The sequence below is a fragment of the Scardinius erythrophthalmus genome (genome assembly GCF_964197995.2).
Source record: "Scardinius erythrophthalmus genome assembly, chromosome: 8".
Lineage (NCBI taxonomy): Eukaryota > Metazoa > Chordata > Actinopteri > Cypriniformes > Leuciscidae > Scardinius > Scardinius erythrophthalmus.
In genome coordinates, this window is record NC_138228.1 from 32,541,998 (window position 1) to 32,567,075 (window position 25,078).

At 38.2% G+C, this 25,078-nt stretch overlaps 2 protein-coding genes across 6 annotated transcripts in view; both read right to left on the reverse strand.

Annotated features, from left to right (window-relative positions):
- The window catches only part of drc4 (dynein regulatory complex subunit 4), a 105,276-nt gene that overhangs the window by 70,331 nt on the left and 9,867 nt on the right, over positions 1 to 25,078 (reverse strand). For 2 of the 4 annotated variants that reach the window (XM_081372040.1, XM_081372041.1), the window contains exons 3-5: positions 2,093 to 2,185; positions 1,562 to 1,759; positions 1,249 to 1,455 (exon numbers count right to left, since the gene is read on the reverse strand). In XM_081372040.1, the coding sequence (XP_081228166.1) occupies positions 1,249 to 1,455; positions 1,562 to 1,759; positions 2,093 to 2,107 (420 nt within the window). In that variant the 5' untranslated portion in view covers positions 2,108 to 2,185. Of the gene's footprint in view, positions 1 to 1,248; positions 1,456 to 1,561; positions 1,760 to 2,092; positions 2,186 to 2,532; positions 2,631 to 25,078 lie in introns of those variants that run through there. The other 2 variants (XM_081372038.1, XM_081372039.1) reach the window with 2 other exon arrangements.
- On the reverse strand, positions 14,024 to 19,000 carry LOC308694854 (uncharacterized protein). Of its 2 annotated transcripts, XM_081372615.1 has the most exons (3): positions 18,830 to 19,000; positions 18,518 to 18,551; positions 14,024 to 15,913 (listed from the first exon to the last, which is right to left on the reverse strand). In XM_081372615.1, the coding sequence occupies exons 2-3, from the start codon at positions 18,548 to 18,550 to the stop codon at positions 14,267 to 14,269; spliced, it is 1,680 nt and encodes a 559-aa protein (XP_081228741.1). In that variant the 5' UTR covers position 18,551; positions 18,830 to 19,000; the 3' UTR covers positions 14,024 to 14,266. The 2 variants fall into 2 exon arrangements, with proteins under 2 accessions (XP_081228741.1, XP_081228742.1); XM_081372616.1 differs by lacking the exon at positions 18,518 to 18,551 and having other exon boundaries at positions 14,025 to 15,913; positions 18,830 to 18,957.

The window sequence follows — 25,078 nt, forward strand, 5'->3', positions numbered from 1 at the left end:
GACGGAGCATTTTAAGTTAAAAAAATGCAAGTGATCACGCCAGCGCCTCCATGTCATGCAGTAAGGATGACACGTAGTTCCCTTTCACACTCGATCCATGAACACTTGGATATGCACCTAATAATAATAGCGCACATTATCTAGGTTAACGTTAGAGCGAACGGCCACGTAAAGTTGCTACTACTTACATGTTTCAAATGATAAGCCATATTTGAGGTTGATGAATGATAGGTGAACATTTGGATTTCCTGTCCAAAATATTGTAATTACCACAAGGACCTGCCGTTAAGAATCTTTCCCTCACGGACTGTGTGACTTCACCACTTGCTGTGGAGTTTTTTTTCCAACGACTAACTGACTAATAAAATCTTGATTTCCTCTTGGTGAAGCCTCTTCTCCTCGACTAAGGTCGACTATTAGGGGGCAGGCCTACTACAGTTAGACCTTACTTTATTTCTAACTTTGTTATACTGTATTTATCTATGCTTGTAATTAGTGTATTTGATCTTAACTCCCCCCGCCAGCTCATTAAACAGCTTTTAAATTCAGCATCATTAAAAATATTGAATTTCATTAAAAAGTCTAATATTAATAAAAAAATAAGCTAATTTAAAATAAGAATTAAATAATTTTTAAAAAGCATTTTCGGTTTTGGTTTTTGGCCAAGAGCATCCAGAATTTTCGGGTTTCGGCCTAGAATTTTCATTTCTGTGCACCCCTAATGTATATTATATTATTTATTTTAACAGTGTTGTTCAATACAATCAGAAAATTACTTACTTTTGATACTTTATGTAAACCAATTATTACTGCCTCGTTCTTATTATGTATGTATTTTGAGTCATTTTAAAGGGTATTCACTTAGGTCTATTTTTATTACCACAAAAATTATTATCTGATTACTCAATTAACTACTCAATTGAATAACTCGATAACAAATTTTTTTGTTAGTGTCAGCCCTAGATTAGTTAAATGAGAAGTAAAATGCACCTGCATTGCTTTGCATTTTGTGACTTTCAGTCTAATAAAAAACTATTTTTCCAGACATTTTTGTCATTGAATATTTATAAATTTCTTAAATATAATGTTTCTTAGTTAAAAATTTCTTCTCTTGAACCCAATATCATCTATCGTCTTGTTAGCTAAGTGCATCATCACACCCCTAATATAAGCCCAGTTGCATTGTAAGGTAATCAGTCACTGTGTAATTCGCACCCTGGTTATATCATATTATAATCATGCACATACCAGATGAATGCTCTTGAGCACATTCTCACTGGACAGCTCCTGCTCTTTTAAGTAAACTTTCAAGTTGCGCATGTCATTCTGCAGATGATTCTCGAGGACATCGTTCTCCTTCTGCAGCTGTTTGGTGCTGACAACACTTTCAGCCTTCAGCTCAGAAAGCATGTTCTGCTGTTCATACAGTAAGTGCTTCACCTTCTGCTTATAAACCTGAACAACAACAGATTCATGTCACACAACGTGTTCATTATAAGCCCACATGCAATTAATTGAGGGGAAAATTACTTTGACATCACCACAGGACTCTTCTCAATACCTTAATTTCCACTTGATGGCGCTCCTCAGCCTCCTCCAGATCACGCTCTCTGTTTCTCAGCTCGCACTTATTCTCTTCCAGATGTCTTCTGGTGATTTCCCAAAATGTGTGGATTTTGTCCCTCTCTAGCTGGAAATAGTTGCGTTCCTCTCGTTCTCTGTCCAGCTCCTCTCGCAGACGCACAATGTGCTCCTCCAACTACAAAACACCCATGAGTTTTGTAGATTGGGGTTCCAGGCAGATTGGTAAAATAAAATAAAAAATAACATGGCTGTCATCAACAAAGTGTGCTTGTTTTCTTAATTTTCTTATTGCCTGACCAACTAGGACATTAGTATTATATATGTATATATGTATGTATGTATGTATATAAATATATATATATATATATATATATATATATATATATATATATATATATATATATAAAATACTAATGTCCTAGTTGGTGAATATCAAAATATATAATTTTCTTCTTTCTTTCTTTTTTTTTTTCAGAGAATAACAACTCTAAATATGAGAAAATCACACCTGCTCTTTGGACATCTCGTCTGTGGACAAGCCATCCACTACTGTTGGAGTTCTGCCCTTTAGGGACTTGTTGGAAGATTTTTTCTTTGGCGGCTGGAATATGAACAGATAAACGGGTAACTTAAAGCTCAAAAAAGGAGAGGTCTCTTGTATTAGCCTAGATACTGTAAATGTCTATAGTGCATGGCACAATACATTTTCACATTTTATAAACATAGTTATATACTATTAATGGGTTGACGTCTCAAAATCAATATTTTGCAGGGGATACATTTTAATTTGATCAGACTTTGGCTTCTGTATTAGCCGATGAGCTAACTTAACGTCTCACCCACAACAACAGCGATACTAAGCTTTTATTTATCCCCGGTTAAATTTCTTCTGACAAAAAATGAACGATTTCATAAGTCCAATTTCATTATTATTTAATACTTGCTTACCATTATTTGTGAACGCGTTATCACCCCCTAAAATGAACATAAAGTGACTTGTTGCTTCACAAGCTGCTGCTGCTACTACTCAACAATGGTTTCCTAGCAACATGAGAGCTAAGCTCATAGATGTATATACATAGAAACCTCATTAATGGTTAGGGACACGATTAATGGGCCGTTGCCGTCCACCATATTGGAACGGTCAAAGCATGTCTGTGAAGCGTGATTTTTTTTCCCAAACCACTTCAGCGGAAATCCCGCCCTGCAGCCTATTTAATTGGTTCAGGTTACAGTGACGGGTAGGTTTAGGGATCAGTGTTTGGTGTAGGCAATCTGTGACGGGTAGGTTTAGGGATCAGTGAGCAAGTTAACTGTACATCTGCAACCGAGACGAATATCTATATCTGCAATAAACTTCAGCAGATGATTTTTGCTAAACTAACAAGACATTAAAAAGTTACCATAGTAAAAGTAAAATAATTAAAAAAGTACCAACCATAGTAAAACTGTAATACTGAGTTGATATAAAAACACAAACCAATATTCTCACCTGTGAAAGGTTATCCCATTTCTTCAGGAATTTAAATATTGGCGGTTTCACAACCAAATGCTGCGCAATGATTATTTTCAAAGTCCCTTAAAGTCTTTGTTCTTACTGTGAATGACGAAACGCTGACCGTTCCAAGATGGTGGGTGCGCCGACGTGTCTGGAGCAGTCGAATGTGGTCCCTACGTACACATTTCTATAGCTCGGCTTCATAAATGTCTTCTTCTTTCGGGGCTGGTTTGGCGTTTTTCTCAGCTTAGGCACACAACGCCACCTGCTGTTCCTTTTCTAACATGGATATGTGTTTGTACCAGTTTGTTTTGTACAAACTAGAGTAGTAGTTAAATCACTAGTTACAGTAGTTAAATCACTAAAGATGACAAATCCTACACATCTGATTGTGCATAACGATTATATAGAACAACAAACTTGCAAAAAAAAAAAAAAATTATACAGAAGTGAAACCGCTTAAGGGCTTTTATGTCTTTAAAAAAGTTCAAAGAGTTGCTCAAGAGTTTAACCTCATTCTCCAAAGTTGAACTTTAATATATCTGCACTTTGGAACTTAGTTAAAGTGGGCTGTTTTAGCTTTATCGAACTGTGCTCAATGGGTGTACATTTTCCAAGCACAACAAAGGTCTTTAATTAAAGAGACTATTTCTTTAAATGATAAAATAGTTTTGGCTGATGTAATGACACTGTTGGGTGTGGCCAGATCTCAAAGGAGGACTCCCTCATGGTGAGAGATAGAAAACCCATCTAATTTATAAGGTTGCTCACTAAATGCAAACACATATTATTGTGACAGTTCCTGTTTGGTTTAATAGGGAATAAAATTCAAAGAATAGGCTAATAATTAAAAAAAATGTTAGTTGCCTTGTAATGTGTTTAAATATTGCTGACCCACTTTGGCTAAACGTGAGAAAGTGGACGACCTTCAATCTTCAGTAACTATACCCAAATTCATTAAATAAACTGACATTCACTGGTTATTTACGTGTGTAAATGAAGGAAGGAAGGTGAGGCATGAAGTTGAATCTGGGGAATGAAGAAAGAAATAAGAGGAACAAAATATAGATGCAGAGCATAAATCTTTAAAATATGGACACAATTAAATTCATTTAAAGTGTTTAGAGAAAACAGAAAAAAATGGTTAACATTTTAAATGTTCCAGTTTTTTTGTTAGCCTGTTTGTTGTTGCATGTGTTATAGTCACATTTTTAATATGTTATAGAGTTCATTTTCATCAATATTATGATTTCTGAATTTTACATATGAATTGAGTAAACTTATTTTTACAGTAACAGGTACAGAATGTGTGCTCCTTTATTTGAGAGTCACACTTGTGTTCTTCGTGGTCAAAAGTGATTTTTTTTAAATAGTTACCTCCTTTATTCCCCAAACTTTGCATATTGTTCCCTTATATTTACATGGAAGTACTTCATAGGTACACTATAATTACCGAAAGTTACGCTGTAAATTCGTCTTAATTATGCAGTACTTTCCGAGCTGTAATCTAAAGGGTTACCTAAGTTTGTTCTCTCTGTATATTTATTGATATATTTGTATTTTTTTCATCCCTGCTAGCCCAGGGCATTTGTAAAAAATGGAAGAAATGTAAGCAATTTGATTATTTGAATGAGCACTAATACAGGTGTTGCTCTTAGCTTGGTGTTAACGTAGTTGTAAGTAGTCTAGGTATGTTTTATGTTGTTTGCTAAACTGGTTGTGGGCTTATGTGGTCTTGTGTTTGGCAGATGACAGCCACTGTGATGAGGTGGCTGACCAGACCGTTCCACTGTCAAAGTCACCAATGCATAAAGATGCTGACACATGGGAGGTTTAGGCACTGATGGATCACACCTACATATTAGGAGAAAAGATGAAGGATGTATGCGACAGAGAAACACAATGTGGTGGAAAAGAACCCCTTGCCATCCTGAAGAATTACACTAGCTGTGTGTTGTACACAGGCCTTTCGGTATGATTGTCATGAGTTAACTCGCGATTAATCGCAATTCATCGCACATTTTTTATTTGTTCTAAATGTACCTTAAATTAATACTTTTCAAGTTTGTAATACTCTAATCAACATGGGCATGGATAAATATGGATGCTTTATGCAAATGTATGTTTTGAAACCATATCAACATAGAGCATGAAGTTGAGACATGTTTCAAAGGTCATAGATGTTTTTCAAAGAACTTGTTCATGTCTATTAGACACACATGTAGAAAGAACAAAGAAATACCAGGTTCCCATTATTCTCTTTCTTTACACTGAGCAATTTACTAACACAAACATGTTTAGATTTTTGCATGACAGGGCAGCTCTCCTGAAAATGCTAAATGTACATTTATTATTTATTACATTAGTTTGTCTCTCTCTGTGCCCATTTTAATGAAGCTAAATTCTCAATAAAACTGTTTTCATTGCTATATTTTACTGTTTCTTTTGTCAAACAACGGAATGAATATGAAATAGTGACGTAACGGCGACCCAATAAACATAACCAGCTCTCCCTTCTAAGACGTTAATCTGCACAAAAATCCTGATAATCGAGCCGTCGTCTGATGAAATCAAATACACATAAGATAAAGACAATATTTGTGTTGTCTTTTCGGCTATACTTGCATGTAAAATTAGAGAAGCAACATAATATCTGTGTTTAACTGAATTAAAGCGCCGCTCCTTTCTGCAGCGCGAGACGCAGAGAGAGAGAGAGGTGCGCGTGCTTGGAGAGCGGCGATTCTCAGAGACTAAATAAGGTTTGGGCGCTTTTTTGAAGGGAAAAAATCGCTAAAGGGGTCTGCAATGTCGCTAATTGGCAACACTGTATCTCCATTTCTACAACTAGGGATTGGGCCACGGGTCAAACAGAAAATACGCGCTGCGTTAATCGCCCGTTAAAAAATTAGTGCCGTTAGGGGTCACGTGACTGATTCATGGCGGTGCAGACGTGAATTTTGTGTGCTCCACTTACTACTCGTTACTTTCAGTTTATTAGAAAGCAAATAATGTTGAATTACGTCAAAACTTCTAAAATGTCGGCATCACATAATACTGGTGCAACCAAAGAAACCGAACTTTCCCCTGTCAAGAAGAAATTCAAGGAATCACCGACTAGCATCTCCAAAGCAGACCTGGACAGCGCCATCTTAGCAGGAGTGAAGCAGGCCTTAGCTGAACAGAGAGCTGAGCTAAATGAAATTGTCACTGCTGCGGTAAAAACTGCTTTAGATGATGTGCTGCTCCCGCAAATATTGGACCTTAGACTTGAACTGAAGAATACCACGGACACTATAACGACAGCCACTGGCCAGATTGAACAGCTGGAGAAATCCGTTCAACGGCTTCAGTCAAGGTGCGATTCTACGCAATCAGCAGCTAGGCATGATAGAGACCAAGTCAGTGCTATGAGGCTGAAAATTGACGAGCTGAGTTCCAAGGTGGCAGATATGGAAGACAGAAGTAGAAGATCCAACTTACGCTTAGTTGGGCTGAGTGAAGGAGTAGAGGGTGACAACTGTATCGCCTTTTTAAAGGCGAATCTACCTACATGGATCCCATCTGTTGCTGACCGAAACATAAAAATAGAGCGAGCCCACCGCCTGTACGCTGATAGAAACACCAACGTTAGCCGCCCTCGCACAATTATATTCAAGTTGCTAGACTATACTGATAGACAAGCAATCCTGAATGGTGCAAGGGCTGTTTATCCCGTTAAACATGGCATGGACACTTTGAGCTTCTTCCCGGATTTCAGCGCAGACACCACTAAGAAACGAAAGGCCTTTGCTGAGGTGAGAAAGCGGATAGAAGCATCTGGGATTCAAACGTTTCTCTTGTTCCCAGCCACACTGAAGATCACTTACCGCGGCAGGCAAACGCTATGTCGGTCTCCATCTGAAGCGGAACAGTTCATCCTCTCTAACAACCTGACCCGCAGAGGTACCAGTTCTTCACCTAGGCGTGGCGGCGAAGCGTCGGAGAACCGCAACTCAGAGATGGACACACACCAGATGGATACAGCAGAGCATCAGCCTACACTGGCCACTGCAAGCAACATCGCAAACTAGCTTGTTAAATATTTCAGTACGGGACTGTGGACTTTTCTCTTGGTGATGTCATACGGGTGAAGTACGATTTTTGTGGTTCTCATTTTAGTTGAGACTATCTCGACGCTTAACGCATTATAGGCATATCATCTTTCACTTGCGTTAGGCTAGCATAGACTTCAACAGCACCAATAAGACTGGCCTAGTCTAGGTTATTCTTTGGATCGATAGCTGAGGTTTATTTCACTCTTTATGTTTGCAGTTAGAAACAGGTTAATATTTTTTTTCCTCAATTATTATTATTTTTATTTTCTTCTTCTTCTTCTTCTTCTTCTTCTTCTTCTTCTTCTTCTTCTTCCTCTTCTTCTTCTTCTTATTATTATTCTTATTATTATTATTTTATTTATTAATTTTAATTTTATTTTTTTTCCACAAAGGGACATATCACCATATTGCTTTATTTCCCGTTGAATATCGCCTATTCTATGTTACTCTCTGGATCGATAGCTGAGGTTTATTTCACTCTTTATGTTTGCAGCTAGAACCAGGTTAATTTTATTTTTATTTTTTTTTTACGAAGGGACATATCACCATATTGCTTTATTTCCCGTTGAATATCGCCTAGTCTATGTTATTCTTTGGGTCGATAGCTGAGGTTTATTTCACTCTTTTTGTCTGCAGCTAGAACCAGGTTAATTTTATTTATTTTTTTTAACGAAGGGACATATCACCATATTGCTTTATTTTCCGCTGAATATCGCCTAGTCTATGTTATTCTTTGGGTCGATAGCTGAGGTTTATTTCACTCTTTTTGTCTGCAGCTAGAACCAGGCTACTGATACTTTAGTTATTCTTTTTTTTTATTTTTTTTTTTTATTTATTTTTATTTTTTTACGAAGGGACATATCACCATATTGCTTTATTTCCCGTTGAATATCGCATCACTGTAACGAGTGGGGTGGGGGAGTTTGCATCGTTAGGAGGAGTCACGTCTCTTACAATCTCTAACTTTATACTGGCCAAAGGGGCTCTCTTGAACTCCTTGCGGCTTGTAAAGTATGTTTTGTATATAGTTTGGAATGTTATTATTTTGCTGGCAGCCGTTAACTTTACTGCAACTCTCTTTTGGCCTTGGCATTTTGCTCTAAGGGCACCAAACGGTTTATTGTTAAAGTTTGTTTCCCAGAGAGGTTTTTCCAATCCTGCTGTACTACTACCAATTAGTAGACTATGTCTGATCTAAACATTATATCCTGGAATGTACGTGGCCTGAATACTCCGGTTAAGCGTACCCGTTGTTTAGAATTTTTACATCGCAAAGCAATAGCTATAGCTTTAGTTCAAGAATCGCACTTGAAAAAGGAGGATGTGTCCCGCTTCCAAAATAAAAACTACAAGTTACTGGCATACTCGTGCGCCCCTAATAAATCCAAAGGTGTGCTGATACTTGCGAAGAGGTCGCTACATTTATCCATAGACTTAATGGGAGGAGATGACCTTGGCCGTTTTGCGTATGCAGCTGTAACACTAAATCATTCTAAACTCCTGCTGGTATCCATCTATGCTCCAAATGAGCCTGATCAACATTTTCTGAATAATATCTGTGTAAAACTACTACAATTCAGTGATCTGGACGTCGTCATAGGGGGAGATTTCAATGCCTCAATTCATCCTCAACTTGATCGCTCATCCTGTTGTAACCCCTCTAGTGCAATGTCCACATCATCTCTAAATAGGTTCATTACAGAATTAAATCTAATTGACCCATGGCGCATACACAATCCACATACGAAGGGCTATACATTCTACTCTCCCAGGCACAAATCCTTTTCAAGAATTGATTATATCCTGGTTAGTGCCCCTTTGCTTCAGTATATTTCCAATATTGTCATACTGCCTATTTTGATTTCAGACCACTCTCCCATTATTTGTAATATCACTCCTGCTACAGCTCATGCTAAGTCCCGTAGATGGCGCTTTAATGACTCCCTGCTGTATGATACTACATTTATGGACCAACTCAGATCTGGGCTTACAGAATTTTTGGAAATTAATACGGATCATTGCTCAAACCCTCAGGTGTTATGGGAAGTTACTAAATGCTATCTACGAGGAAACTGCATTGCATTTTCCTCAAAGGCCAAGCGTCTTAAAAATAAGCGCTTTGATTATCTTGAACAAGAAATAAGGTCTTTGGAGCATCAGCAGAACCAGTCTTTCTCAGATGAGGTTGCTCAGAATTTGTTACTGTTGAAAAAAGAATACAATAGCCTGTCAATGTCCAAAGCCGAGTTCATCATTCACAGAACTAAGCAAAATTATTATTTTCATTCAGATAGAACTAGCCATCTGCTTGCATTGAGGTTAAAGGAAACTGAGTCCAAAGCAAATATTGATATGTTACAAAGTAGTGATGGCAAAATAGTTACAGATCCTAGGGCTATTAATAACACCTTTAAAGCATTTTATTCCACACTGTATTCTTCAGAGGTGGTCCTTGACAGACATGCATGCAAAACATTTTTAGAGAACTTGAACCTGCCTATCTTATCAGTAGGGGACAGAAACCTTCTAGAAGAACCTCTTTTGTTGGAGGAATTTCACAATGCGGCCAAATCTCTTAAAAAAGGGAAATCCCCCGGTCCTGATGGGATTCCCCCGGAGCTCTACCTGGCTGTTTGGGATGTTGTCGGGCCCTTAATCTTGAACTCTATGAATTATGCTATTAAACATGGTATGCTTCATAGGGACCAGAACATAGCGCTTATCATTTTGTTACAAAAGAAAAATAAAGACCCATTGAATTGCTCCAGTTACCGTCCAATATCTTTAATTAATAGTGATGTCAAAATTCTGGCAAAAGCCTTGGTCTCCCGGATTGAGCCCCTCATGGATATTTTGATTAATTTTGACCAAACTGGATTTCTTAGAGGGCGGCTGGCCGCTGACAATATGCGACGTTTATTGCACATCATTGAACATTCTCACACATATAATGACACTTGCGCAGTTTTTTCCCTTGACGCCCTCAAAGCTTTTGACAGACTTGAGTGGGACTTTCTATGGACAGTACTGGATCATTTTGGTTTCGGCCCTAAATTCATATATGCCATCCAAACTCTTTATAGTAACCCAACAGCCTCTATTTCAACAGGCGCGTACCAGTCGTTACCCTTTCCATTACAGAGGGGTTGTCGTCAAGGCTGTCCCCTATCACCACTTCTTTTTGCACTTTCATTGGAACCCTTAGCCCAAGCTCTCAGACAAAGCCAAGTTATTGCACCAATTACTTTACTTGGTTCTCAGCATTATATATCATTGTATGCGGATGACATCATTTTGTACCTTTCAGACTTGGAGAACTCTATACCCAATGTCTTGAAGTTATTCCACCACTTCAGCAGCATGTCTGGATACATGATAAATTGGGATAAATCCTCCTTAATGGCCCTTAACAATAGCTCTCACCATATTTCCCTTCCTAACAATATCGTGTTTACTAAGTCATTCACATACCTAGGAATCAAAATAGCAGATTCTCTGTCAAGAATCATCCAAGTAAATTTCAGTGAATTCAGCCAGAAAATAAAACTTGATCTTCAAAGATGGACTAACCTTCAGATCTCAATGCAAGCCAGAATCAGTACAGTTAAGATGAATATTCTACCACGCCTGAACTTCTTGTTCTTTATGATCCCATTCACACCACCTCCCAAATATTTTAAAGAGTTAAACTCTGCAGTATCGAGATTTGTCTGGAATGGCAGACAACCCAGAATACGTTTTTCTGTTTTGCAGCGCACAAAATTAGAAGGTGGCCTTGCCCTCCCTAATTTTCAAATTTATTACTGGGCATTCCAGATTAGAGCTATGCGAACGTGGACGGACAAAGACAGTAAAGTGCCATGGAGAAGCATAGAATCAGCTATTGTACATCCCCATAGACTTCAAGATCTGCCCTTCACAGGTATAGGACGTCGCAACTCGTACCATAAATTTGGTAAGGTTATTTCATCCACTTTAGCTGCATGGTACAGTGCTGAAAAAGCAATAGGCCATTCAAAGAAATTCTCTCAGCAATCTCCTCTATGGAATAATGCTCACTTCTTATCTGATCAACAACCTTTTGTTTACCCTTTGTGGCCGTCTAAGGGGGTTTTTACTTTTTCCAATATTTTTGACGGGACGGGTTTGCGCACATTCCAGGATATCCGAGCAGAATACAGCCTACCTGGCTTTTCTTTTTTCCTGTACCTGAGGTTGCGATCTGCTATGAAAGCCTATGGCGTGCCATGGAATTCTGTTTTGAGTGACCACCCAATGTTTAGCTGGATTGATCCTGTCAAAGATTCAAGAGGGGCGGTCTCAGTAATCTATAATTCTTTACTCAGTAGTGTTCATAAACCTTTAAAGATACTATCAACGTGGGATTTGGAACTTTCTTGGTTAGGATTCCATCCAGATTGGGAAACAGTGTGGTCAAACCTTGGCCTTACTTCTAAAAACCTTAGTCATGTACTTATTCATTTTAAGACTATTCATCGTTTCTACTACACACCTTACAAGCGATATCGCATGAAACTTATACCCAATCCATACTGCAGTTTCTGTAACACTGACGCCACTGGTACATTTCTACATATGTTTTGGGACTGTCCAATGATTCAACCGTTATGGAAGTATGTGATTGTTATGTTACATGATCTTACAGGTCTATATTTGGATTTGGACCCCTGTTTACTATTATTGAATGATGACTCAAAGTACCAATTTTCTTTATGTGAAAAAAGAGTGTTGATGGCAGGGTGCACAGCTGCAAAAAAAGCTATCTTACAGCAGTGGATAACCCCAGACACAAACCTGAAACAATTTTGGATAGTCTCATTTCATTATATAGTTTGCCTTGAGTGTACAACTGCAAAGATCAATAAGGCAAAGACAACTACTGTGAACACCTGGATGAATATAGCCTCTGCCCTTAAAGAGCTTCTTTGATTACAGTCATTATGAGTTTGCTGCCAGTGTTTGTTAAATGTGTTTGTGTTCTGTGTGCATGTGTTTTTATTTTACCTTATTTTAATTTTATTTCTATCCTCGTCCAAATGCTCTTTCTGTATGACGTGTTTATTGATTGAAAATAAAAAATCATAATCACAAAAAAAAAAATTAGTGCCGTTAAGATTTTGCGTTAACGCGTTATTAACGCATATATATATATATATATATATATATATATATATATATATATATATATATATATATATATATATATATATATATAGGCTATTTCTTTTTATATGAACTTTACAATAATTTTCATCTACCTCAATATCAGTGCCATTGAATGACTTTTTTTTTATGTGGATTGCAATCCTGTAATTGTGAATAGTTCTTCAAAACATATTGTATAACTACGAATCTGCATCTGGTTGACATCAATTAACATCTGAGAATGGTTACAAGTGTCAGCCTACGGAAAAAGCCTATATGTAACATTGCCCCATGATGATTGATTGCTGTTTACTTATATATATATATATATATATTTTTTTTTTTTTTTATATATAAAATATACTTCACAATAGTTTTCATCTAACTCAATAGTGCCATTGAAGGACTTTTTTGATGTGGATGTTGCAATCCTGTAATTGTGAATAGTTCTTAAAAACATTGTAGCTATAAATAAAAATCCGCATCCGGTCAGTATCTTTACTTTGGTCAATAGCTCATTCTGTCAAAATAAAAAATTTAAAAAGCCTATCACATTTGTGGTGTATGTATTGCCTTTTAATTTATCTACATTGCCTTTTTATTTACAAAAATGTGTGCTTGTCAGTAGAGTCCTGCACAGATTCGGGTAACCAACGGGTGACCCGCAAATTTTGCTCACGCGGGTGAAAAATATCCAACTGTGTCGAATACGTGTGCGGGTCATGTCGGAAAAGGTGGGAAACACGGGTCTGAACACGGGTTTAAAACAACCACATGCAAACGTAAAAATATATGCATATTTTTAGGAACACAAAAATATGCCTGTATTTCAAGTTGATAAAATAATTTCAAATACACATCAGTTTATTTGTGTACTTTAACTTTTAAAAAAATCATCATAACCGCGCGCGCGATCTGCTTGCAATCGTCGAGATGGATGCTGAGAGGAGTTGAAGAAAAGAATAGCTAGTAGTGGAGATGGTAAAGTTGTTGACAATACGTCATCAAAAATCAAGTCAAGTGTGTGGGAGAAATTTGGAGTTATCTGAAGAAAACAATATTGTATAATATTTGCTGCATGCATGGATAGCCGTAAATGTGGAACTTCATCGCTGAGGAAGCACGCAGATACTGTGGTAACAAACCAAGCAGTTCTATCGAACAGTATTTTTCAAATTTAAAGCCCATGTTGCAGGTTAGAGTAGGGGAGAGCGGGGCACAACCTAACGCATTTTGGTTTTGGCTCAATTATTTAAAAAATAATTAGGTTAATCTTTTTTTTTACACAAGCAACATGTACATCTCTGCTACAAATGAACACTTAAAGTTTTTTTCTAGGACCTTCCATTTTCGTACAGTTGCACTGAAAGTGACAGAAGTGCAAATGTTACAACTTACCCCATATGCGGGGTAAGTTGTAACAGACAGAGGGGTTAGTTGTAACACTTGTGTGTAACACACATAATTCAGTACTATTTTATCTCATCCAATCATCCTTCTATTATGGATCAATATCATGGATAGAGATATAGGAAAGGGCTGCACAGTTTTGCAATAAATAAATAAAATCATCAAATATTGTAATTGCATTGAATTATATTTTGTGTGGCAGCTGCATGCAAAATTATTATTATTATTATTATTAATAGTAACAGTAATAATAATAAAAACAAGCTTAAACTCACATTTTAAAGTGTTTATTACATGAAAACAGGCAATATTTTTAATAAATAAACAAGAGATCAATATAGTAAACAAATCCCATAGCCTACAAAGTGAAAAAAAAAAAAAATCATACTATGACTTTGATTCAAATTCCAAAATTGTTTGTGAAAGTCCAACAAAGTTAAATGTGTCAAAATAAATATGTAAATAAATAGGCTATCTGAAAAGTTGTGTGTGTCCTTGTTTTATCAAGACAGGTTTACTGTTTGTCACAGTCATGACAAATATAACGTTCATATCCCTCAGTACACAATTCATGTGCCCATCCCTCACAGAAGACACACTTCACCCATTTCTCCCCAGGGACAGAGGATGCAAACTCTTCACCGCACACAATGCAATCATCACAGGACTGATTCGTTTCATTTTTCTTTTCTTTCGAACTGAAGAGCTTTCTCTTGGACTCTTTAACTGTTTTTCTACATTTTCTTTTCTTTTCCTCTTCTTCTATTGCTTGTTTGACCGGAGTGTCTGTGAGGATGGTGCTGATCTTCCTCTTCCTTCCCTTGGCAACACTCTTCCTTTGTCCTGCCTTTGGGAAGGGCCTGACATCTACAGGGCTGAATACAGGAATGGGCACTGAGGGGCCAGGAGAAAGCACAGTAGCAGTGGCAGGCACTGAGGGGCCAGGAGAAAGCACAGTAGCAGTGGCGGGCACTGAGGGGCCAGGAGAAAGCACAGTAGCAGTGGCGGGCACTGAGGGGCCAGGAGAAAGCACAGGAGCAGTGGCGGGCACTGAGGGGCCAGGAGAAAGCACAGGAGCAGTGGCGGGCACTGAGGGGCCAGGAGAAAGCACAGTAGTGGTGGCGGGCACTGATGGGCCAGGAGAAAGCACAGTAGTGGTGGCGGGCACTGAGGGGCCAGGAGAAAGCACAGTAGTGGTGGCGGGCACTAAGGCAGTGGCTGGTTCTGGCCTGTCGGTTACAAAGGATGGAGCAAAGTCATTTTCACTAAAAATGTCACAATTGTAGGGCCAAATGCCTGTGCATCTAAACCCTGACATGATATTTTCAGGGGTTACCGCCTGTGGCAAGGCTTTGCCAACAATGCCAGGTAGGTCATAGATAGTAGCATTGATACCTGGGTGAGTCTTCAACCAGTGGTCAAAATGCATGTTAAATTTACTCTTGAAAGAGCGGAACACACTTCTGTCCAGGGGCTGAAGCTTGTGGGTGCAGTGAGGAGGGAACGTCAAAAGTACAATCCCATGCTCCTTGCAAAAATTCAGCGCAGACACTGACACATGGGAAGCATGGTTATCTAACAAAAGGAGGACCTTTGACTCCTGCGATGGCTTTGTGTGGTTGGCAAAATGGCGTAGGAAAACTAAAAACTCCTCCTCCTGCATCCATCCTGAACCATTTGCTGCACCAACACATCCAGTGGGTCCGTCACGGATAAAGTGTGCATGAAATTTCTTCCGAGGGAAGATAAAGAAAGGGGGAATATAATTCCCCTGTGCATTGACCACAACAGCAACAGTAACTAGTTTACCTCTCTCACCAGATGTCATGGCCCCAATCTGCCGCAACCCTTTGGACGCAATGATTTTTTCTGGTACTTGCACGGTGGAAACTCCGGTTTCATCCATATTCCAGATATTTTGTGGCTGCAAACCATGCTTGTCATACACGCTTTTCAGGTTCTTAAAAAAAGTGCCCACATTGTGTTTGTTGAAGCTTGAGGCCCTTGCCAGACTGGTTGCTTGTGGCTTCCTGATGGACAGTGTGGGGTTACGCTTAAGGAAAGATGTCATCCAGTCCTTTCCTGCCATCTCATTTGTCTTCCAGGACTCTGGATATGTGCAGTTAAATTGCACTGCACACTGGAAGGCAAGTTTTCGTACCTGAAAAACAACAACATGCAAATTGTATGAATTGTTTATATTATTTATATGTAATGTTTATTTCCAACTGATCTTGTTTAAAATGAATACTAGTACTATTTTTATTAAACAAACTCATTTGTGAACTTCAATGAAATGTAAGGTTAGCCAACTAAATAAATTGTATAGATTTTTTTTTGTGGACGCTCTCTGGAATTAACCTTTTTATTCATATATTTGTTTTTTAGTAACAATTTACAATTAGGTTCTATATTATAAATTAACCAACATGGCCTAACAATTCCAATGTACAAGCAATCTATAGGCCTATTACTTTCTGTTTTTAGTAAAAAAAAATAAAAAATTATTTATTATGCTGGAAACTAATACAACCACTGAATTTTATATTTAGTTAATAAGCTTTTACCAAACAACCTTATTGTGAAGTGTTAGGCTATTATGTTTAGTTTTTTTACTTCTTAACCACCCTACCTCTTTAGGGCTTAGCCCATAGTACATGGCAGATGCTATTCTTAAATAGTCCCTGAGCTTCTTTTCCTGCTCTGCGCTAAAGACCTGCTTGTGGCGAGAATAACCGACAGTGGGTAGCTTGCTGCTACCAGCCTCCTGAAGCTTTCTCTTCTGCATGACAAAACGATGGAGAGTCACATGGCAAATACCCAGGGTTTAAATTGGGATTTATTATGTGGGGGGGCTCTCCCTAGGGGGGTCCGGGGGTATGCCCCCCCGGGAATTTTTTTTTGAAAAATAAACTATTAAATGGCATTTTCTGGAGAGTTTTGTGCAAAAGAAATGGATAAATTGAGTCTTACATAATCTGTGAAAAACTGCAAGGTTAAGAGCATATTTGCATTGTTGTAGTATCAACAGGTATTAGGACATTTAGCATTTACATTACTGTTAATCAGCAGTGGTGGAATGAAACGAAGTACAAATAGCTTACTTCGTTTCTGTAGGCCTAAGTAGAATCAATAGTGCATACTTTTGACTTTTACTTCGTTACATTTTGCAGTAATTATTATACTTTCTACTCCACTAGATTTCTACAACGTTTCGTAACATTTTCTGATCAGTTTTTCCCCTGCCAAAACAGGGATTGAAAAAAATGTCCTGTTTTCGGTGCTGATGCGGTGGTGACGCGTTCATGTGAGGGTGGCGCTGCCAATAAAGCACATAAAAGCTGTCACAAAGAACCAGCAAAAGTAATGATTATGAATATGTAAAATATAGCAAGGAGACATTTTAATTGTTTATTAATAAACAAGTGTTTTCTGTGTCAGTGCCCTGCATAGATGAAGTTGACGATGCTATCCTCGCAATCTTCGCAGTAGTGAACGCGCCAGAGAGAAATGCACATTTCGGATTACACAAGCAGCGGTCTGATTTCTTTCGTTTTGAATTGTCATGTTTAAAAGAAGACCTTCCAAGCTTTCTATAGATATATTTATCAGGTCTGTCAGGCAAGTAGGCTCCCTTACGAGAGTCCAGTTCACTCGCCGGCGCGTCCGTGTCGTGATTATATTGTCTATATAGGCTACTAGCCTATATTTAAATGAAATATATGAAACATTGATTAAAATTAAGATACAATTAATACAAAACGAAATTCATTTTAAAGAAAGGCTTTGTGCTTTCTGTTTGAGGTCTCAGTGAAAGTTTTAAACAGTCTTTTAGTGCCGCTTTCAGCGCTCACGTATGTAACATTGTTTTTTCCTCATATGCGAACATGAAAAATAAAATAAAATGAATATGTTATGTTCTGTGGAGAGCCAACCCTTCTTCATCCGGAGGGTAGTTACTGTGGTTTGCAGTGTAATTCACAGAATTACAAAAAAAATATTTCGCCACCTAAAAGTTAAAGATTTTTTGTGTCACGTCTACGGCATGTCATGTGTAGCCTATTTTCCTCATATTAAATATAAAACGCTTGATTACACATTGTATTACCTTGTTATGATATAGTGACCCATACAATGTGCCAAATATATTTTCATTACCTTGTCTTTCAATGCAGGGCACTGTTTATACAACCAACATTGTGCTGAACTTGACAAAATTGATCTGCTGCTGCAGCGGCGGCCAGCAGCTCGTTTTTTTTTTTTTTCAAGGCAGTAACGTTAGAAGGTTCTGGAACTTTTGCGCGCTTCCACATCCCGTGCAACAACGGATCTCCCAGGAACATTCATTATTGCTGCGTACATTTATCCGTGTCGGAGTTCTGAGAAGTAGCCTACCTATGCGCATGGCATGCGCGAGCGGTAAGCGATCATGGTCGACTGACAACGAGATTAAGCAGCTGAACAAGACTACGGCCGTGTCACGATTGTTCTCAGCTCCGCCGAGACTAAATAGACATGCCATTTCAAAATCTTTCATTTATAATCAGAAATATGTTTTCAAAAGCATCACTTTCATCAATTTTTATGTGACATAATTTCCAATAAGCAACTGACTGCAAACGAGCAGGCTTATGTGCCGGGGCTGAGCCCCGGAGAGCCCCGGCCCAATTTAACCACTGCAAATACCATACAACTTTGCCACTCCTCTGATAGACCTGCCACTATCCACATGCCTGGCAGCAATACACAGAATGTTCCTACTCACTCCTCTATCTGTTTTCCGCTTTGGATGTCTCATTCTGTAAAAAAAAAAAACTGAAAGAATTAGGCTCCCTGTTTTTATTTCAATATCGTGAACACTTGGCGGCTTAGTTGTAACACTGTGCTACAACTAACCCCGCTGTGTAAAAAATATTTTAAGCCTAGCTAACAGTTGCTAGGAGTTGCTGACATGTTTCAAAATGGTGCCATGTTTTAGCCAACAAGACAGTGATTAAGGCAATATAAAGTTAGATTTGGTGACGTACACACACAACTCAGAAACAGAAAAATACGTATGATGAAAAAAAATACTTACATGGTGTCAAAACACTCTTTGTCCAGTATCTTCGCAAAATATTACCCAAACTTTTCACAAATCCACGGGAGACCGTCTTCTGGCAGCGAGGGAAAAAGAGCGTAAACACAACCCGCGTGACCCTGAGTAACTACGTAAAAGGTCCGTGTTACATTTAGCCCCGCGTTAGGTTGTGCCCCGCGCTCCCCTACCCATTAAGCCAATGTATAGAAAAATAATGTAGGAATTAGATTTAAATATAAACATATACTTATAAAACGCTATTTAGGCTTCTGGAGTCGTTTTTGTGAGAAATTTTTACTTCCGCATTTGAAAATCGCTTAAACCGCCGAACCTGAAGTGACGTAACATGAGGTAGAGCGGTCAAAGTAAATCAACTAGCGAATGGGAAAGCAATGGATCGCTATGACAGCTCGGAAAGCTGGGGGAATTGTAGCCTAAATGTTTACTCGTATGATATATATATAATTCATATATAATTGATATATATGATGATATCATATAATTATGAGCCTGATATGAAGCCAAGTGAGCAGGACAGGCCAGGGTTAGACAGAACAACGGTGAGTTGTGGTGAGGAGAACAGGGCGAGAGTGTTAGCTTATAGATGTATTCACGTTAGCCGACGATATGTACAACACTATGCTTAGATCACAATACTGTACAGATTATTATCATCATGTATCAGGCAATAGCAAAGCTAGTACTTAGACCCTTACCTGCATGTGTTGTAGGGGTGGGGGAAAAATCGATTCTTAGATGAATCGCGATTCGGGACGTGGACGATTCTGAATCGATTCACAAATGTCAAAAATCGATTTTCTAAAAAAAAAAAAAAAAATTCTAATAACGTAACATTGACGGAACGCAAAAGGCGGAACTCTGAAGCGGACGTGCACGTGCGCGGACAGTCTGTGGCGTGCACATAACAGAGAGACGCGCACATAACGGACGCATGATGGCTAAGCGCCAAATGTGCAATGCCAGTCACAAAAAGTTACATTTTGACTAAGTTACTCTCTGCAGACGTTCATTCACTTTCTTTGTATAAGCTGTTTTTGATTGTGGTATACAGCAAAAATTTCAAGTCATAACTCTTTATTATTTAGTTGTGTACTATAAGTCAAGAGCGACTTTGTATGTAACTAATTATTCAGAATATGTGTAAGTCCACAAGCATTATACGTTATGATAGCTTCTGGTACATAATTCTATTTTTTTGAACGAAAACTGTTTGTGAATTTGCTACAGCAAAATGTTGTTTTTTTTTTGTATGAAGGATTATATTGCAGCAATATTATTGCTCATTGGAAATAACAAGAGGATGTTGGTTAGAAGTCTATTATTAAATGCTACTATGCTAGAGATTCAGAATATGCTGAAGTTTGTATTAATTTACTACAAGTATGCTGCTAGTACAAGCACACATTTATTTTCCTGTTGGTTCTCAGCAATGTTGGGACATATGCTGGCAAATGTAACCTTACAGTTGACTTGCCAAATCACTTCCATTTGTTTTATTAATAAAATTAATATAGGAAGTATTAGAAGTAAGTTCGTTATGGGTCATCATAAATACTTTGCTTTAAAAGTACCAAGTAAAAACATTTTTTCAATGTTTTTGATAAAAGGCACTTCCCTGAGAATTGAACTTAATAAATGTGAAAAAGACACTTTAATGTCTGTTATTATGTTTGTCATTCTGTATAGCAAAGCAGATGAGAGTAGATCATGATCAGAAACCTGATTAGAAATCTTTATGAATAAAATCGAATTGTTTTGAATCGAAAATCTTTTTGAATCGAAAATCGATTTTGAATCGAATCGTAGCCTCAAGAATCGGAATCGAATCGTGAGATGGTAAAAGATTCCCACCCCTAATGTGTTGTGTGTGTCAGCCATTAGGAGACAGTTTCCAGAGGAAGAGGGACTTTATAAAGGCTTTGAATTGACCCATTTGGTGACGATGAATAAAAAAAATGATCACAATCACAACTGTCTTACTGTATAAAAACTTTATATGTAGAAACAGCCAACACAAACATTAAAGTCGGTTTGTACAGATTGAAAATGAATTATAGAACATAATATATTATATTTATAATAATAATAATAATAGTGTCGGCTGCAGACTAATAACAAACACATAAATGCATTACATTACAAGTTTATGTAGGATATGTTAATGAATTAAATTAAGACAAGGCACATTTTGTAAAACAGATGTAGCCTACAATAAGTGATCTCTGACGGATCCGTGAGCGTCATGTTTCCCGCTGACGGCGGACCGGGCGACCCGATGAAGGAGCTGGGACAGTGTGCACATATCGCCGGGATTATAATCATTCGGTCTATAGTGAACGCTACACACTACAGCGTTTTTCAAAGCAGAAGCAGAAGTGAAGTCCCGTCTCTTACCCGGCACAAAATGCACACTGGCACGGAAGATTGCACCGTCCTTTTTCTTATTCGGAAACCTGTGGACTCGATGTCCTGACAGGCCATAATTCACAATCATTTACCACGACGATGATTAATTGAAATACAATAAGCACAGAAAACACACTGAATCATGACCGCTCCAACTGAATACCAACCTATCTCTGCACTGAGCGCGAACGCAGAGCCAAACGACTACCTCATGTGACGTCATATGACGCGATGGTGAAAAAAAGCGCTTTTTCAACACGGTCAAGGAAACGGTCACGTTTTCTATTAAATTTGTGCCCTTATGTCTTGCAAAACAATTTTTAATCCTGCATTTACTTTTCATATGGTATTTTCATACAAGGTTATATTAATAAAAAAAAATAAAAAAAAACCTGCAACATGGGCTTTAACACTGTTAAGTATGTGTAGTGTGCAAGGCGTGTTTGAACCTTTACAGTCTATGGTTTGAACCCAAAATTGTCAGATGTAGGCTAGACGAAATTGCGTGGCATATGTTGTAGCCGCGTCTATTCGATTGGTAAAATGTTATATATATATATACAGTATATATATATATATATATATATATATATATATATATATATATATATATATATATATACACACAGTATAAGGCTAGCCTACTAAGTTTTGTGGTAACATTAGCCATGTTCTTCATGTACGCGCCTTTTGACAGCTTCGGCTGAAGTCGTCCTTGTGTTAATGGTCGTGTTATAACTTCTGTATGACCAGGCAATAAACATTTTTGTAAGTGTGTCTATAATGTGATAGTCTAAACTGATTTTATTTCAGGTGCGGGTCGGGTGGTCGGTTCTATTTTAAGCGGGTCGGGTCAGATGCGGCTTTAAGCACTGCGGGTACGGGCGGGTGCGGATTTACAAAATCGGACTCGTGCAGGACTCTGTCAGTAGCCTACTTACCACTTAATTATCACTTTTGTATCCGGCACTAGACTGCATATCTCAGCTTATGGGGGATGAATGAAACATCAACATCACGTAAGTTAATGTGTTTGGGTATTTGTTCATTAACATATATCATTTTAATTATGAACGAGATTCAAAAGATCCGAGTCAGTAAAATGATCTGAACTTCCATTACAATGAAGCTGAAAATGTACAGTATTTGTGACGTGGTAACATGATTCACAACATGGTAATGCCTATTACAACATGTGCAAATATATTTCACATGAGCTCTATATAACCTATAGTAGTAACATGTTTTCCACATGTGCCATGTGCTCCATTATGTTCACATGTGGTGAAATGTTGTTCACATGTGGTGAAAAGTTGTTCACATGTGGTGACATGTTGTTCACATGTGGTGACATGTTGTTCACATGAGGTCACATGTGATCACATGTGGAAAACATGTGATAACATGTGAAATTCATGTGTTTTTTTCTGTAAGGGGAGGGAAAAGTGATTGTGTGGCCCGGAGCTGGGCCAGAAAAAAATTGCTATGTGGGTTCCTGGTGTATCTTCGTCCCGGCGATGAAGTGATGGCAGACAGAGGCTTTAGCATCAGAGATCTGCTGTTTGAGAGAAGGGTTAACCTTGTTTTACCAGCGTTCACTCATAAAGGAGGGCAGTTGTCTGATAAAGATGTATCTGCCACAAGGAGGATTGCAAATGTGCGCATACATGTGGAAAGAGTCATCAGGAGGCTCAAAGTGTTCAAAATAATCTCCCAGACTGTACCCATCAACTTGGCACACAAAATGGACAAAATCATCAGAATCTGTGCAGCCCTTGTAAACATGCAGGGGGAAATCATCCACAAAGATGCTGACTGAGCATGGAAGTTTCCATGTCAAAAAGATCCTGATTTCCACTGTAGCTTAATATTTGTAAATAATTATTTGACAGCCTGCAGTGCCTTGATTGTACTATCATTTGCACATATGATTTGCCTTTAACATTTTATTTTTCAGGTATCTCTGTTCTGCACTGCTGATTAGTTATTTTACAGTGTAAACCAATGGAATTATAATGCACAAGAATGTGTTTTGGATCTCAGGTTTTATACTAAATAGTTCTTGTGTTTAGCACCTTGATGTTTTTAATTTTGTAATGACTTTTCAATTTTGTAATAACTTTTCAAGTATTGTATAATATTAACTTTTAGAATATTTAAATGTTTACAAATACAAAAACATGATATTTAACTTGTGTCCAGCTAAAATGTGTATTATTAACATTTTCAATCTGTTTTAATTTTAATTTGTTGTATTTAGTCATATTTTGATCGAGTGGATGTTGTCCTAACCACATGTAAATAACTAAAAAAAGTGTATTTTATGTACATAAACTGGCGAGAAGATACAGTATTTCACTAATGGAATTTATTAACATGTCATTTGTTTACATTGAATGTAATTACAATTATTCACTTTTAAAATGGTAAAACATCACTAAATTTAAACATTTCACTTATGTGAAATCTAAAATCCTTGGCAGCATGTGACTAAAATAGAAGGACTTGAGTTTAGGTAGAACTTGTGAACAATACTCCAAATCAAAGGGGCACATCAATGACAACTTTCTCAGATGGAGCCCAGACAAGCAGCTTGCATCTCTCTAGTCCTGTACAAAACATATCTAGTTGGACTTGAAGGTAGTAACTATGGGATCCATTTGGTTGCAGCTGTGGAACCCCGTCCACCATCTTCACATCTGTGAGCTTGCTGGAAAACTCTTCAGCCAGAGATGCACAGTTCTTGGTCAGAACAGGACATTTAATCTCTAGCAGCTCTGTGGAGTTAACCACGCCATCTGGGCTTGCAGAAAGCCATGGTTCTGTGACACTAACTACAGTGCCTCTCTTCTCAACTATAAACCCACAGCTCTCCATCCATGCGTAGGCCACCTCCTCATTCTCCTGGCCATACCTGGTTGCAGTGTTCCCATGGAACATGGGAAACAGGTGCTCTCTAAGAAAATAATCTGGCTTAGTAGATGCACGCACAGGGACCTTTTTTGCAGAGCTAGTAGTTACTCTTAATTTACGTGCATCAAATCACAAGTGGGAGGCACTCTGCATTTTAGTGAACTTTTCCAAACTGGCACATTTGTCCCCATGTAATTGAATGTACATATCATAAAATGACATGCATTTCTGGCACTGTATGTCCGTTCCATATTCACTATGGGGCTGCTGGAGCTGTGTGGGAGCTGCTGGAATTTGATCTGGTTCAGCAGAGATGCATTTGTGCAGAAGGCTGCCCACTGGAACATTGGCGATGTAGTATATAGTGCCGTGCACATATACTAAGGTTAAATAGTGCCCGCTTAGAGGCGGAGGGATTGACATATGTGATGTTGTTTTTGTTGTTGTAGCCTGTTGTCAGCGCAGCTGCTGCTATTAAAAGAGCAAACAACTTACCTGGTGTCATCCTTCCACTCGCCACAACGCATGTTATAAATGGTTACTATAAGAAACTACTACATGGTGTCAGAAGCTGGTCCAGTGCGCCGATTTTTTTTTCTATTTTTTTTATTTTACCGAAGTTAGACACAGACTTTTGCTAAAGGCTAAGCTAGCGTGAGCGAGAAGGCAGCTACGCTCGAGAGCGGAAAAGAGATGGAACAGTTCAAACTACCGTCCCCGCTGGTGCTAACAGGCAATATAAGCGAAAACTGGAGAAGATGGGAACAACGCTTTCAAATATACATGACAGCAAGTGGTGCTGATGGAAAGGAAGCTAAAGTACAGGTAGCTATCTTACTGCATGCACTCGGAGATGACGCTCTCAAGGTATACAACACACTAGACGTTGTATAAGCGGATGAAGCA

Bases quoted from the DNA above. Each gene is read 5' to 3' on its own strand.
- LOC308694854 (XM_081372615.1), bottom strand. From the start codon at position 18,550: ATGAGACATCCAAAGCGGAAAACAGATAGAGGA. The intron at 15,914-18,517 runs GTGAGTAGGAAC...GTTGTTTTTCAG, and splicing joins AGCGGAAAACAGATAGAGGA to GTACGAAAACTTGCCTTCCA.